The sequence below is a fragment of the Bradysia coprophila genome (genome assembly GCF_014529535.1).
Source record: "Bradysia coprophila strain Holo2 chromosome X unlocalized genomic scaffold, BU_Bcop_v1 contig_20, whole genome shotgun sequence".
Classification (NCBI taxonomy): Eukaryota; Metazoa; Arthropoda; class Insecta; order Diptera; family Sciaridae; genus Bradysia; species Bradysia coprophila.
This window is the reverse complement of record NW_023503307.1, coordinates 2,524,883-2,542,015: the sequence shown is the minus strand read 5'-3', so window position 1 is coordinate 2,542,015 and position 17,133 is coordinate 2,524,883. Positions and strand designations below refer to the sequence as shown.

At 34.3% G+C, this 17,133-nt stretch overlaps 1 protein-coding gene across 1 annotated transcript; it reads right to left on the bottom strand.

The window, feature by feature from the left end:
- Positions 1–13,541: 13,541 nt before the first annotated feature.
- LOC119068911 lies at positions 13,542–14,325 on the bottom strand. The gene is made up of 2 exons (XM_037172772.1): positions 13,724–14,325; positions 13,542–13,658 (listed from the first exon to the last, which is right to left on the bottom strand). The coding sequence occupies exons 1-2, from the start codon at positions 14,080–14,082 to the stop codon at positions 13,652–13,654; spliced, it is 366 nt and encodes a 121-aa protein (XP_037028667.1). The 5' UTR covers positions 14,083–14,325; the 3' UTR covers positions 13,542–13,651.
- Between the last annotated feature and the right edge of the window lie 2,808 nt (positions 14,326–17,133).

Here is a 17,133-nt window from a genome sequence, read left to right as displayed (position 1 = left end):
TGCGGTTTTACTATAGTTATTAAAGTCGACGTAATAAATAGCTATTTATCTACCAAGGTAGGTATGAAGGTATTTTTTCGCACTAGATGTCGATTGTCGACCCGAGGCGAAGCCGAGGTCGACAAGACGTCGTGTGCGAAAAAATACCGGAATACCTACCGTGGTAGATACTAGTTATTTATCTACCAAGGTAGGTATGAAGGTATTTTTTCGCACTAGATGTCGATTGTCGATCCGAGGCGAAGCCGAGGTCGACAAGACGTCGTGTGCGAAAAAATACCGGCATACCTACCGTGGTAGATACAACGTTTTTCGCAATTTCGGGCCATAATCAACTTTCCAATGCAAAATATTACCAAAATTTCTACCAAACATTCACATGAAAACATGAATTCATTTGAACGATCAAGCAACCTGCACTATATACACATTGCAATGTGATGTATAGAGACGCGCTAAATAAAGTCAAGTAGTCAATGCTTAGTATGTACGCTACAACAATACGTTCTGTATAATTGTGTGACTCTGTAGCTGAATGGCTATGGTCGTTGCTTGGTGTTTGGAAGAATTTTGGTGTTGGATGTTCAAATCCTGGTCAGTGCAAAGTTTTTATTTATAAAATTTAGTCTTTCTTAAAGGTACTAAGCTATGTAGCGTGCGAAAAAAATGTGAAAAAGCCCATGTGCGAAAAAAATAATCAAAAACGCACTGTGAAATAAATACCTTCAAAACGACATTAAATGGATGCATGGAAAGGTGATGATTATGGCCCGGAATTGCGAAAAACGTTTTTCGCAATTTCGGGCCATAAGCACCTTTCCAATGCAAAATATTACCAAAATTTCTACCAAACATTCACATGCAAACATGAATTCATTTGAACGATCAAGCAACCTGCACTATATACACATTGCAATGTGATGTATAGAGACGCGCTAAATAAAATCAAGTAGTCAATGCTTAGTATGTACGCTTCAACAATACGTTCTGTATAATTGTGTGACTCTGTAGCCGAATGGCTATGGTCGTTGCCTGGTGTTTGGAAGAATTTTGGTGTTTGATGTTCAAATCCTGGTCTGTGCAAAGTTTTTATTTATAAAATTTAGTCTTTCTTAAAGGTACTAAGCTATGTAGCGTGCGAAAAAAATGTGAAAAAGCCCAAGTGCGAAAAAAATAATCAAAAACGCACTGTGAAATAAATACCTTCAAAACGACATTAAATGGATGCATGGAAAGGTGATGATTATGGCCCGGAATTGCGAAAATAACTATTACATAACAAATGATGAAAAGTTGAAAAGTAGAGTTTTCGTGTGAATTTTGTTGATCCGAGGCGAAGCCGAGGTCAATAAACACACGAAAACGAGATTTCTCACTTTTAACCCGAGTTATGTAATGGCTTTTACTATGCTGGTGCATGTAATAAGGCTATTACATGTATAGGCAATAACCTTTACATCACTCGCATAGTAAAACGCCGTACTATACACGGAAAATAAAGTGATATCTCGTATCACGATGAGTAAATGTACCTCGGGCTAAAGCCCTCGGTTACTTTTACTCATCTTTTACTCATATCGAGATATCACTTTACTTCCCTTGCATAGTAATGTACTATTACATGTTTTTGAAACCTAAACCAATTTTCTTGTTTTCCCTTGGTGTGTAATAAGCTACTTTCGACCCTTGGGAAAACAATAGCAAGTAAAAACTTATGATTTATAGGTCGACTCAAACTGCGTTTTGTAGAGAAAGCCTGCGTTGGTCGGTGGAGGCGCTAACATTTTTTTCAGTACTTTATTCTTTGAGCTGTATTTTCTGGTGAAATAGCTCCACTCTACTAAGATATCCACGTCCACGAAATGTTATAGCAGTGAAGGTGCTGCACAAAAATAACGCAGTGCTGAAATGGGTTGTCAATTTCACAAAGCCTAACCTCAAACAATTATACAGCTCCATATAAATTTTTGTAACATTGTGGTTAGCTTTGTGAAAATGACAGCTCATTTGACATCTCAAACGACATTCACAATGATCTATATGGATAAGATATGGTTAAGATAGATGGCTTATCATTAGTGGAAAATATAAGTAGGAGGAGTGGGTGATTTTGCCTATGGGACCATGAAATCCATGAAATTGTATAAAAAATAAAATTGAAATTTCAAACAAACGTAAAAAATTAGCAAAGCTTTGAACCATAATTAAAAGGTGTCAGAGGAAAAACTTTCCAATTTCCAATTTCTACAGCTGAAAAATACATTTCCAATGTGATACTAAAAATGCCATCTATTGTAAGAAAAATGTCACTTTGTGAGTCACTGTGAATCTCGTGAAAAGGGAACGGAATTTACGCTTTTATCTGATAGAACACGGTTTTAAACTGTTTAGTCGTCCGTACACTATAGGTTTTTGACACCAAAAATACTCCTGCTTCGTCATCATTGAGTAAGTAAAGCGATTTCAAATGATGAGGAACATTATATTATTGAATTTAATCTCGATAAAAGTGCATGTTTGATGACACTTTTACAGTTGTTATGACTCTTATAATATGTCTCAAAACATAGAGTATCTAATACAGATCCATGCTATTCAAAAATACACAAAAATTGCTTAAAAATATTTACGGCTAGGATGACTCATGACTCAAAATGGCATGTGTTGCTAGAATATACAGACATAAGTGATAATTACCACTGTCCTGGTATACAAATTTACTTATAATTTCTCTATATTAGCATTAACATGATATTTGATTGCTATTTTTGGCCTTTGTAATGTTACAAAAGATCATCATCTGGCAGTAAACAACTCTATTCGGCATAGTGAATTAGCATTTTATTTGGCTTTTGTTGCTATCCATATCGACGATTTGTTGTGATCCATTATTTAGGTGGAATGAAAACGCGCGGATTAAGGGACTATATCAGTAACGTGTCGACGACCCACATTTTTTTCTGAATGGAACAAAAGAACGAAAACAAATTCCTGTAGCCAGACACAATTCAATTATTTATCATTGGTAAATCGTCTGCTTATGCTATACTTATATATTTGAGAAGAAAGAGTTCTGACATTATTTAAAGCGAAACAAAGATGACATTACTCACAACAATTGTATTTAAATCGAAAAACAAATAATATTCCAGATTGTCGGAACATTTTTGGGTCTTTTTCCTTTTACATGTCTGATAACACAATTTAAACTGTAAATGATCGAATCAAATTGATAATTTCAAAAACAAATACACTCTACAATCTGAAGATATCCGCATTTCGTATACTATATAGTAAGTAACAATTTAACTATTTATAGATGAGTTTGTTGTACGCACTTAATTTAGAATGTGCTCTAAGATATTATACGTATAAATATCGTCACGCGTATGTCTCGTGGCATTGTGAATTGATAAATTCCAATTTTTATGACGAGTAGACCATTCATTTACAGTATACTCTCATAACTCATCAATGATTTACTTTAAATTGATGAAACTCTTGCTGTCCGTTCGTTGATTATGACTTAATTAACATGCCTACAATTTTTTTATTATTATTCTATCTTATCGTATCGTATGCGTATCGTTGAAATATCTACTCTAGAGGTAAATGTTGGAAAATTATCCGATAAATTTGTTTCCCTTTGATTTTAATCCCTAACCTAATTCCAAATAAATCTAACGTTAACGACCGTCGATTGTCAACAACGTAATGTGTGTCAACAGTTTTATTTCTTCCCAGATTGAAGTCAACAAAAAGAGTAATTCGATCGGAAATTGAAAGTATTAACTAAAAGTTGATATGGAACGTCAGTTCTGTCTAATGTTTGTCACTAATATTAGTAACGTTTCAAATATAGAAAGTTGTAAGATAGCGTTAGATAGTGTGGTTTGGTTACCAACTTTTACTAGAACAACGTTTATGTAAGATTTTTATGAATATGAAGTGCATTACAACTATATATGGCAATGGCCCAGTGAGATGTAAGTAACATATTGATAGAACAATATGACAGCTTGAATACTAGCCAGAGCTAAATGATTATTTTTTGTCAGATGACTAGCCGTTTCTCATTAGTGTAGGAAGTATTAACATAGAAATCAACTCTAGAATCTCCTTTTTTAGACTCCTTGGGCTTTAAACAATTAACAAGCCACTATAGAATGATTAAGGGTTGGTTACGAAGCGAAAAATATCATTTTTGAGGGGAAGCCCGACAATTTTTCGGATGTAAACGTTTATATGAAAACAGTTCTTACTCCATGGGCTATATACGTTTAGGACAATATTTTTCAAGAAAAAGATATGAGAATAACAAATCAGTTATGCTGTCGTTTGTGATCTAAGTCTAGGCTGAGGTCAATAATCATATAAAAACTTTACTTTACATTTACAAAAACTACAAAACAGTAAATATTTTACAGCCCTAAGGTTCTAACAGCCTTTTATATGCTTTTGTTTTCCCTAGGGTCGAAAGCTTATTAAACACCAAAACAAGAAAATTGGTTTATGTTTCATTTATTTATTTATTCATTTCATCAATGGCAACATGCCCCCTGACTACTTACATTTACAATTGTTTACATTACAAGATAAAAAGGACAAGATTTATATAACACAAAAAAAAACATGACGTTTAAAAGCAGCAGGTAGATCTGATTCGTGTGACCAAGGAATAAGGACCAAGAAGATGCGTTTTGCGTCAACGACCTTGAAAAGAACGGATTAGCGAGAGCCAATCGACTAGATAGGCTCGGTTTAGCACAAGTCGATGAGACTTGGAGTTTAATATTTAGAAGTCGTGAGACCATTTAGAAGTCGTGAGACCAGATTAGAGTAATCGATACCGATTAGAGAAAGAACCATTGGTTCATAATTGCAAGATTATATCAGTGTAAATCATGATATCTTGGTCTTACCGTTCAATTTGATTGGAATCTTCAACATCTTTACAATCGGTTTGAATGATTCACGCGGCATGCCCTGGAACCAAAGCTGTGAGAAACGGTTAAATTCTTTGCACATGTTATTTATCGGTTCATGATATCCATAGTTTGTCCTGTGATCATCAACAACAAGAGAATCATCAGCACGAGTAGGGTGAGGGTTTAAAACAATTTTCCTGTCTTTGGTTTTCGTCGCGCCTCACCTTTCGCCGAAGTGCGAACATCAGAAACTTCTTCTGGATCGATTCAATTCTATCAACAAAGGCATGTAAATCCATCTCGTATTCAGCTTCGCCCTCGGATCAACATGAAAACTCTACTTTTCAACGTTTTATTTTTGCAACTCAGCATCATATAATACGCACTAGATACATCAATCGTTGTACTGCGGCGTCGTGTCATAATTACACGAAGAAAATTGAAGAGTCGAGGCTTCGTGTGAATTTGGTTAATGCAAAGCATAACTCGGTGAATGAACACACGAAAACGAGACTTTTGTTTTTTATCCCGAATTGTGTAATGAATATTACATGTCGAAAGTAGTGGTTAAAACAAGAAAAACTACATGATACGAAAACCACACTTTTCATATTTCAATCACTACTTTCGGTGCCCTCAGGGTGTAAAATCCTTATTTAACTCGGGACAAGAAATGAAAAGCCTCGTTTTCCTGTGTTTATTGACCTCAGCCTAACAAAATTTACTCGAAAACGTTTCTTTTCATCTTTTGTAGATAGTGTTATAGATAGTGTTATGTGAAAGACTAATCAATTACCCAAATACATGAATTGTGTACATATTAGAATCAAGGGTGTATACTTGCAGAGAGGTAATGCAGATGCAGATACACGGGTGGAACACACAAAATTTTACTATTTCATGCATTATTTTCGTAGTAGGTGTATTCTTAAATTTGACACTTTCATAGTAGATGAATTCGTTTTTATGTGTTTTCGCGTATCTAATAAAATTGCGATCTGTGTGACTTCCCCAAGTATACATCCTTGATTAGAATCTATAATAAGTGTACTATTCAATATATCTTTGCAGCGCCGCCTGTAGTAATTAAATTAAAAGTTTTGGCTCAAAAAAATGTTGATTTGAAACTTCTTGTTTTTTTACTTTTCGTGCAGCAAATACAGGTAAAAGGTCAACGTTACACCGCCTATTTTAAATTTCACTTAAAGCTTTAGTGAAACTCTCGATCACAACAAAAATTCTAAAAACAACTAATATGTAAGCTAAGGTGAACGACGTAAGAACTGACTATTAAAGTTTACGTATTTTAATGTTTATATTGGTTCAATACAAACTTTATAATATTCTTTGTGATTCATAATATTTAACTGACCACGAAGACGTCCACGTATCATCTGATCATTCCAGGTTAACCACTACAAAAACATCTAGTTGAAGTAAACGACTAAAGTGATTTTAGATGGTATTTGGAAGAAACTATTTGATCAGTTAGAAACGGCTTTGTCATCTGCGGTCATTTCTTATTGAATATGTAAGCAATTAGCTGTATGCCAAAACGTACAAAATTGGACCTTTTTTAAGAAAGTGTTTTCATATTTTTCATCTGTTATCGACAACGACGACACAATCGACACGATAAGTATCAAAAATATACATTGCTAATATGAAAAACTGAGACAGGAAATGTACACTCAATCTTCACTTACATTGTTTAAACAAGGTTTGGAGCTCCATTTACCTAATTTCACCGAAAAAACCGACTCCATTCACTAATCGAAATACGTGTTATAGCAGATGAAGTAAAAGATTTTCTTTCAATCTATTGATTGTTGTCTGTGATAGACGTGCTTAATAGCCCTATTCACGTTAAAAAAATGTGGTTCAGATCGTTCGGAGGAATGTCGATTTCGTTTCATTATCGGACACTAAACAATTCTCTAGAACATCATAATTGACAAAAAATTGTTTCTGAGTCGCGCAACGCATTCAAAGTTTACATGAAAACGCATAGAAACGCATGGTAACGCATAGAAACGCATGCATTTTCGATTGCGTTGCGCGACTCAGAAACAATTCTTTGTCAATTATGATGTTCTAGAGAATTGTTTAGTGTCCGATAATGAAACGAAATCGACATTCCTCCGAAGGATCTGAACCACATTTTTTTAACGTGAGTAGGGCTAGTGCTTAACAAAATTTTTTTTTCCCAGACTCAAACACCATGTATCACTCGCAACACCTTCGTTAAGAATCAAAATCTAATAATTCGTTCGTCTAATAAAAGTAGCCGACACAGCAACTCCAACCACTTCATGTTGTCTGATCTTGTCGCAGAAAAAATTTGAAAAAAAGAAATTGTTTGCAAAAATTTGATTATTTATAAAAGCAAAAAATACTTCAAGTATACAACAACGACATGCTAGAGTTCGGAAGTACATGAGAGATGATTAAATATAACTTTTCGGCTTAAGAGGGTGTTTTCAAGTAACATTAAAAGTATGTTAAGTGGTACATATCATTATCACAAAAAATATATCTTATGACGATGTTTATGTACTGTAACAAATCCCTGGATTGATTCTAATAAACGCACAGTGCGTACTTGAATTTTTTTTTTATCAAAATGAAAAGTACGATGATTTAGATTTTGGATATAAATTGAAATTTGTGGGAGCCATGAATAATGTTTCGGATTAAACGACATATTGTGTTTATTTTGCCTTTAATATCCATCCAATCTTACTGTGATGCAGACGAAAGCAGCAAGAATATGTGATTAAATTGGAGACTAATCATCTAAATCAATAAATATTTCTGTAAGAATTCAATAGCGTGCTGAAAAAGTAAACCCACCTTATTTCAGCACATTATATATATGCTAATTTGAAATTGCTGAAAAATATTTACGAATATTATTAATTCCGTTCATTTGCTAATCAACAGTTTCTACATCAGTTTCTACAGTTGGCATTGTGTTTGAATCGAAAAAAGTTTAAATCAATAAAAATTGTCAATTTCTACAATTTATATTGAATGCAATTCTACAGTAAACTTGCGATGACATAACACATTTTCATTAATATTTAATTTGCAAGAAATTATTGAATATAGAAATACTGATAATGAATTTACCTTCTGCAAAATAGAGAGTGAAATAGTGCGAGGAAAAATACCAGCACAGGGTCGATTAGACTACCGTAATTTGCATTTAAAAATCTTAAATTTGAAAAAAAAATAAGGAAAAAAATCGCATAAGAAACCTAAATCGGAAAAAATCCTAACGAATAATTTGCATAGAAAATTTAACTTAAAACGGTTAATAGATAATTTGCATAAGAAACTTACACTCACCTCAAAATAGTTAGCAAGAACTACGTGTCTCTAACAGTTCCATTTCTCACAAGATGTCACAGATTCTGTGCACATTACGTCAGTTTTATCACTCTACCCTGAAATCATACTGACATATGAAACTAGTAAAACGTGCGGGAGAAAGAAAAACGGAGAGTCGATCGAATATTGCTAAGTATTTTGATGTGAGTGTAAGTTTTTTGAAAAATAATTTTTTGAAATGGTCGTGAGAGTAACTCAAGAAAAGTGACTATAAATAATGCGCATACGAAACTTAAATTTCTTATGTAAATTACTGCAGTTGGTGTGTTGGCAGTAAACAGAAGTAAATAGGCGTTGATAGCGTTAATAGTAAACATAAGAAAAAAGACAACTACCAGTTATACTAACAAACTAATGTACTTGTAATAGTCGCTGCAGTGATTTCTGTGCTTTCTACTTTTCTTTTTAACATTTCTAAATTCCATTATAGCGGAAGCTACAGGTAAAGCAACACTACAGGTAAAGCATATCTGCATTTTGTTTCGCTAACACCAAGCAAGATATACAGATAGAATCATGTGCAGATCATGAATTTATAATCATTTAAGGAACTTTATGTTAATTTGAATATTTAGCAGAATTTTTAATGATTACGTCCCCTCTGCTCTAATGTAACATGTCAACATAATGACTGATTAATCACGAGACATAAAACCTAATCGTATCACGAGATTTATCTCTGATCGTAAACTTTATATACCTGTTTTGTGCTAAAGTCAAACTATTATTATATTTGGATAGTAAATATGGATTTTAGTGCTTGATTCGAACGCAGTGAGATTTGGATAACGTTAAAGATTAAGAAAAACTAACCGTTCTAAATGCGATTTTTCAATTACGACAGAAGCAGGTAAGTAATAAATTAGGTATCTAATATTTACCCCACAAATGAGGGTGGAAAAGACTTAACCAAACAGTACCAATAAAGTTCATCAATACGTCGAGTTCATGTAACAAACTTTGGTTGTGTAGTGTGGAATTGTAACGATACCATGGTTCATTTGGATGGTTTTCGTAAATTGTCTTAATTTTTCAACTTTATTTTTGTAGCTCTCCCTAAGCCCTATCGTATATATCCCAAAATAGACGACATTTAACCTTTTAGAAACGCCAGTCGTACCGTGGCACAACCATTGCTAGGAATTTCGCGCCGCGTCATTCACAATAATTGACAAAATGACACAATTTGTATAAGGAAAATGTCACTTTGTGGGTCATTGTGAATGACTCGGCGCGAAATTCCTCAACATCCATCCAATCTATTACTTCGGTTATGTAAAGTATCCCACAGTGCTTGCAGCAAAATCGTTTGCTTCCATTTCACTGTAAATGGCAAATTAATCAAAGGTTCGAGTGAACTTTTCAATATGAAGATATATCTTATTCTCAACCTTCTATAACCGAGATGAGTGAACCTACGGGCAAAAGTTGTTCTACGATTTCTCGGAATGACTCGAGCTGTCGATTGGTAAAAAACATTGAAATATCCCGAACCGATGTCTTTCAATTAGTCAACCAACTCGCAAATTCAGTCGTTATTACATCGCTCAACTGTTTGTACGATAACAAGTAATTATCCACAATGTTGTGTGGTTATGCAACTCGATGAAAATGTGCAAATGTGAATTTTGTTTCTAAGTAACTTTTCGGCACATTTTAAATCTAGATTTAAAAGTGAGTGGTCTAGTGTCTACAGTGAACGACGTCTCAAATGTCTCACTGTCATTTTTTTCAGAGAATGTCATTGTGAATTTGCAATGACACAATAAAATTCTCAGAAAAATTTGACAGTGAGACATTTGAGATGTCGTTCACTGTATGATTATTTACTTATCATATCTAAACGTTTTCCTAACAATGATGAATGTTGACTCATAATTGTTGAGTATAGGGATGGGCGATATTGATTTTGATAATCGATAGGTATTTTTATCTTGATATTATCAAATCATTATCAATAATCGATAATAATTGATTTTTGCTAAATATCAAGATATGGATATTTCGACAAATACCAATATTTAGGCAAGAAAACGACGCACTGTTTTACAAATCTATGTGTAAATTTGTGAATTCTCAGCTTTTTAACAAAGTATTGAAATTTTGAAAATTAGTATCGAAAAATCGATATTTTGATAATTATCGATATGTATCGATTGGTATTATCGATAATATAGAGCGCCTCCCATCTCTAGTTGAGTAAGATGAAACCAAACTCACATTTGTATTATATGCACATTTTCATCTAGTAGCACAACATGATAGTTTATAACACTGACTATAGGGCCTATTTCAGGGAATAATATTTTCCTTAATTGTTTAAAAATCCCTATGATTCCTCAAAATTCCCGAAAATTCAAAAATTTTATTTGTTTGTGGATCTTGAGAATCTTCAATATGTGGTCATGGAAGTAAATAAGCCAAAACACTAAGAAATCGAGGAATTTTAGGGAAATAATTCCCTTAAAATAGACCCTGGGCCGGTATCAAAAGAGTTAACTATAAAATGCGTCCGATATTTGTTGTTGTTTCTACTATCCCTTCTCCAACGTGTAAAGTTCTGTTTCACACAGAACTTGTTATAGTATTTGATCTCGGCGATGGTCAGCATCTTCTAATTAGCATAGAACTCTTCCTGTTTCATTGTTGCTTTAAAAATAAAATCATAAATGAACTCAGAACCTACGTAATCTCATGTTCTCCAATGTTTCCGTCCGAATCATACCCCACAAATTGAGAATAGGTCATACGCATTGATTGTTTTTTTGTTTTCGGAGTTATCTATGATATAAATAACTCCACTGATAACGAGGCGATGCGATATCTATGAATGACCTATTTACGTTATGGTAAAAATGGTTCGAAGACAGCAAGCACAGCTGGAAAAATCATAAAATCATACATTTCGATAAGTGGTCTTTGGATCGAGAATGGAATGGAATAATTTTTACATTTTTAAATCCCTTAAAATAGGCAATGAGTCATATAACAATTACAGCAGTAACAACCGTGGTTTATCTCAACGAGTGCCTTTGATCATAATTTTGCAGAGAAGTTTCATTAACAACATGAACCTTTGCACGAGCCGGTAATAAACTAATTCCTAGAATTTCGGAAATTTTATATTAAATTACGTTGTTCCCAATAACGTATTTCAATAATACAATCAATACATTTTCATTCAGGTAGCCACTTGAGTTCTATTGGCAATAAATCGAAACTTGCTACAAGATAAGATGACATCTTCATCAATGTTGCATATGTGTTTTATAGATAAAATGTTTTCAATAAAAAAATATTTTCTTTTTCTATGTACTGTCGACGTTATAAATATTGTCGACATGTTTTCAATGATTGACCCTGACACACATTTTACCGTTTATGGAAATACGTTTGGCACATCCTTTGGGTCAAAAAAAAAATAGGTCAAAGAAAGATGAAATATAATAGTAAAGCTGTGAAGGCTGAAAAAATTTTCAACGAAACATAACGAAATATAGTTGATGGATGGGGTTATAGCAAAAGGCGGATAAGTTTACGTTTGCTTATTATATGAATAATAAAGTCGGAGCATTATAATTTGATCGATTCTACTCATTTAATTCATTTTTAAATAATTGTAGTTTTCGAAGAAATCATTTCGAAAACATTACAGTATAAAAGCTTAGACTTGTGCATTTGAACGGATTACCCGCAGGTATACCGCGAGTAAACAGCTCTAATGCGCATGTGTAAGCTTTTATACTGTAATGTTTTCGAAATGATTTCTTGAAAAACTACAATTATTTAAAAATCAATAGAATCGATCGAATTATAATTCTTCAACTTTATTTATATTTTAATCTGATGGAGTGGTCTCCGGTGACATCGACTAACTTCTGAACATTCTTAAATGTTCAATAATATAAAATCCAAGCGATAATACACGCAGTTGAATGGAGTTGCTGGAGAACTTATTGGTGTCGCAATCGGTAGATTCTAATTCTAATAGAAATGGTCCCATGGGTGTAATAGAACCTTGTGGAGACTCGTTCAGGAGTGGATGGTACATTTGATAATTATTTATATTGATGGAGTGTCCCAAATATACTATTACCAAATATACTTCCCTTGAGTCTCCAGGGATACAACCACCTTCCAGAAAATTGTCATCTCTAAATTTAGACGAGTCTCTTCCAGCTTCTAAATTTCAGCTAATGAGGCTAGGTCCAATATTAATGTACTAGACGATCAAGCCCGAGGGCCGTTGGATCTTTACATGCAGCTCGGCCGGTTGGTGCCGCTACTATGCGAGTGTTAGTTATCGCACACAATTATATTTGGGCCTTTCTTTCTATGATTTATATGTTGTCTTGGGGTTGCTTTTTCCAATACAGTCATGTTTTCATTTTTGTTTATTTCTATTTTATAGAGTTGATGCTCTTCTTTTCTGGTATTGCTCGTTTTTAAACTACAATAAGTTACCATATGTCGCATGTAAACATTACATAGTATGAAAACCATCGTAGCAATTGGTGTTTTGAGGACCATTTTCTGGAATACTGTATGTAACGATGGTTTTGGGGACCTGATGTATGACAATGCAATTTTAATGTAAATAATTTTAGATTGTTGAAATAGGCACGGTTGTATTTCTATACCTTCGGAGTAGAAAATGTATACAAAAATGTTGTTTTTGGATCTAGAAAATGTGTTAGACCGTAAGTACCCAAAGTCATAAGTTTAATCACTACTGAATGTTTTGGTCTTTTCGTTCTTGAAAGTTGACTTACACCATCATATTATATCATTCAGAACACACATAATGTCAAGAGGAGTGAGGTGAAAATTATGAAGTAAAGACTTATTGATGTGCACACATGTGTGCTTTGAATATTATCAAGGAGAACGAAAAACGGGGATTAGGGCATGACTCACAATCGTGCCAAAGTTCTCACGTTCAATGTTCTTATTGGAGCGCTCACAGTAGCACGTTTTGGTTACTCAAGTCAAGTCAAGTCGAGCATTCCATCGCATCGTGGGATAGACTGCCTTGGACTTTTTACACGCTACATCTTCCTTAGACTGGAAGGATGCATAAAAATTCTTCACTTCTCAATGGAACGCATGGTCCATGCGTGTATAAACACACAACTTACTACAAATTGAAGAAATTACTACGATATAACAACAATATTTCCAGCACTGAAGTTACTACTTTACTTTGATTGAAATATCGAATTAACATTGAACGTCAAGAGTTTATTTGTCAGTATAATTCATTTACAGTATCAAAATCAGTTTTGACGACGATCTATACTGCTTCCAAGAGCCTGGTATATACCGGCACGTTACTCACTGTTGGAGAATAAAAATACGTTCTCAGTCGATATACCAAAGTCCAAACAAATTAGTTGATTTACCTCTTGTAAAAGTTTGGACCTTTAGTGTTGACTTGTTCGGTCACATATGCCACAATCAATTTCAGCAGTATCTTTGATCCAACGGTGATTTTGAACTTATTTGGAACTTGATGAAATATGCCGTAAAATTCTTTAAGATCGGTGGTGTTGTCCGGTATGAATGGAGTTAATCCACCACTTTGGACAAACGATTCCAGTTGCTCGATGACGGTGTCATCGATGTCTTGCAGAGAGATTGGATCGTCGAGGCATTTAATTCGTAATATATTTTTGATGTATTTGGGAACATTGCAATGCAATTTGCCTTCGACATAACCCCAAAATTCATCCGCATTGTAGAAATCTTGTTTGATCGTCATCTTGGCAAATTTTGTTTGCAAATTATCTCAAACTTCAAAATTACTCAGTTGTTTCAATTATCGGACTTTGATTACACGGAATAATATTGTAATTTACTTGAGTCTGTATCGGTTGTTTTTCCTAGCTTTCAGCGTCAATTTGAACGAAATCAGTGTTGCCAGCCACCAACTGTCACAACCGTGTAAAGAAGTGGGGTGAAAAGAGTTGAAAAGTCTAAGAGTCAAAAAATGGCGCAGAACGCATTTTCTAATTACTTTGCGTTAGGCTCGGTTCTCTCTAAAAGTATAGTTACAAAATTTAGTGTCGGATTTTTCATCAATGAACAAATTAATAGTCTTGCGAAGCACTGACCTAACTTAATGATCAACTAACATCATATTGATCTGTTACCGTCAGTTAGAATACGTTTTTCTTTTTAAGTAATTGAAAAGCTGGATCTTTTGAGATGCAGGTACAGAACATCCCAAAATAACAATAAGCGATGGTTTTCGCTTCATTAATTCTTAGTATACTGACCAGCCTGATTCCTTCTGACCATGAGTTTCAAGCCTACAATACTCCTAATGATGTGAATGACACCATTTGGGAATGTAACAAAAACAACTAAGTTCGATTTTCCAGCCGATTTCGGAAAGGCTGCATTCGTAGTAACTACTGTTCTCTGATTTTGCGCTATCCTTTCATAATTGCTTCACGCCGTAAGTGCTTTGAATGGTTATTTGTGTACCTGTTTTGGACGATTGATTTTAGGCAATTTCGCGGATTGTAGGCCGAACGAAATGAGGCTTACAAGCGAAAGTGCCTTAAATCAACCGTCCCAAACAGGTGCACATGTAAGTTTTCATGCAGAGGGCCGGAAACCCGAGAAAATTCGAAAAATTGCCCTCATTTTCGGCCCCGAAGCATGAAAATGTATTTTTTGTTCACTTTTTCATCGAATCGTTCAAATTTTAGGCACACTTACGGCGTGAATTAACAAAACAAAAACTGACCGTGAGTAAATTCTCAACGGATTGAAGAAAAACAAATTATTCGACAAGGAATGAAATTCGTGAGGGTTCAAAAGAATATCTGTCTAGCATCTTTATCATACGACAACTTGAGTAATTTTCAACAGCTTTCCGAAAAAAAATTTATTCGACCAAGACTGAAATATAACTTGCACCTAAGCCTCAGATGGGCCTGTTGTGCTTCCCCACAGGATTTCTGTTGGAGCAGCTCTTCAAATTGATTTGTAATTGATTGTATACGAGCCTAGATTTCATGTTCGTGTCCTGTTAGAACGCTTGTGAGTCTTTTGAGATTGAGCGATAAGAGATAATTATCGTTTTTGTTGTTTATTTTGATTGAGTTTCTGGCTTGTCGTGCAGTGTTCAAAGAATTCCAATAATTTTTGAATTTTTGAGCTTTCCAGTTCGACGTTATTCGTTGGAGAGTAGAACGTGATACTGCGGTCGCTGGTTCGGGACCGGTGAAATGAGTGCTAGAAGCTAGTCTTGCTAGTTCATCTGCTTTTTCGTTTATGGTAATTCTTGAGTGACCAGGGACCCAAGTAAGTCAGACTTGAATCGATTCCGACAGTCTTTGAATGGTGTCGCGACATTCAAGTACTATTGCAGACGAGAATTTATATCCTTTTATAGCTTTATAGCTTAACTATCTGTGCCTATGATGATAGGTGGAGAGTTTGCGTCAGAATGTTTTAAAATGTATCTACAACACTCAAGTATTCCATATATTTTTGTTACGAAGAACGTAGCATAAATACCCAGTGGAATGGACAGTTCTATTCCCATAGTTGGGCAGAAAATTCCAGAGCCAGTCATGTTATTGCAACGTGAACCGTCCGTAAACCATGATACCTTATCACTTAAACTTAAGTCAGATTTTGGCCAGTATTCACGCTCTGGGATGTTGGTACTGAATGATCTCTTGAATCTGTAAGTTGGTGTAATTAAATCACAGGGCATGTTGAATTCTAAAGATTGGTTTATCATAGTTTTCCACAATTTTGAACGACCGAAATTTGACTCACTAATAAGAAGGGAGGATTGTTTGAGTCACAGAAGGGACGCTCGGACTGCAGGTTGTCAGAAACGATCGTAAAAAAAGATACATTACAATCGAAGTAGTAGATTAGGAATTTACGAAAGCAGGTGCTACTTAAAAAAGTGGAATCTTCATTCAAGAGAACTGACCCACTGGCGATCTGCGTGACCTACACAAAGTATACAGACTTGCCTAAAAGATGGGCCTAGTTCATACTGTATACGCTAACAACTCCGAATATTCAGACAGAATAATCACCAAAACTTATATTTTAATTATTACTGCCATCTGTATGTAACAAACTGACTTTCTATCCAAATTTGATACCTTTCACGAAAGCAACCAGTAAAGTGGAGATGCCAGCAGCAAAGACTCATTCATGTCTCGTAATGAAAAAAGCTAATAGATCCAGAGAGCTAAATTTAACGTATGACCGTTAAAAGTCCATTACATATTTTTGTTTCATTCTAAACAATAAGTGAATCGGAAAGATTCAAAGTTTAGTTGATTAAAAAAAAATTGAATGAACACACAACTCATTCGTGATCATGGATTATTGTTGCTGAATGAGAATTTTTATCAGGTAAAAATCAATAAACCTAATTGGTAATTGAGTTTGTTTTTTTTTCTGTTTTACAACGAGAACTAATTGAATGTTGTAAAAACTAAACATAAACCAACTGAGACTGTAGTTTGATCTCTATAATGTGAATGACGCGATAGATTGTAATGGATTACACTTCTTAATCATAATGAGGTGGAAATATAGACGACTTAAATTTCGCAGTACGTTTTCATGATAAATATTTAAACGGTGTATATATACGAGCACACCTTAACGACCGTCTGGAAAAATATTTTGTTTGCGGGAAATTTTTGTTTAGGGAAAAACCTGTCCTAATTTTGTCGGACTGTTATCAAAACAAAAACAGAAATGCAAAACAAAACAAAAAATTGTTTTTTATAAAAAAATGATTCATTTAAATGGAGAAACGAAATGA

Coding starts and splice junctions, on each gene's coding strand:
- LOC119068911 (XM_037172772.1), bottom strand. CDS start 14,082: ATGACGATCAAACAAGATTTCTACAATGCGGATGAATTTTGGGGTTAT.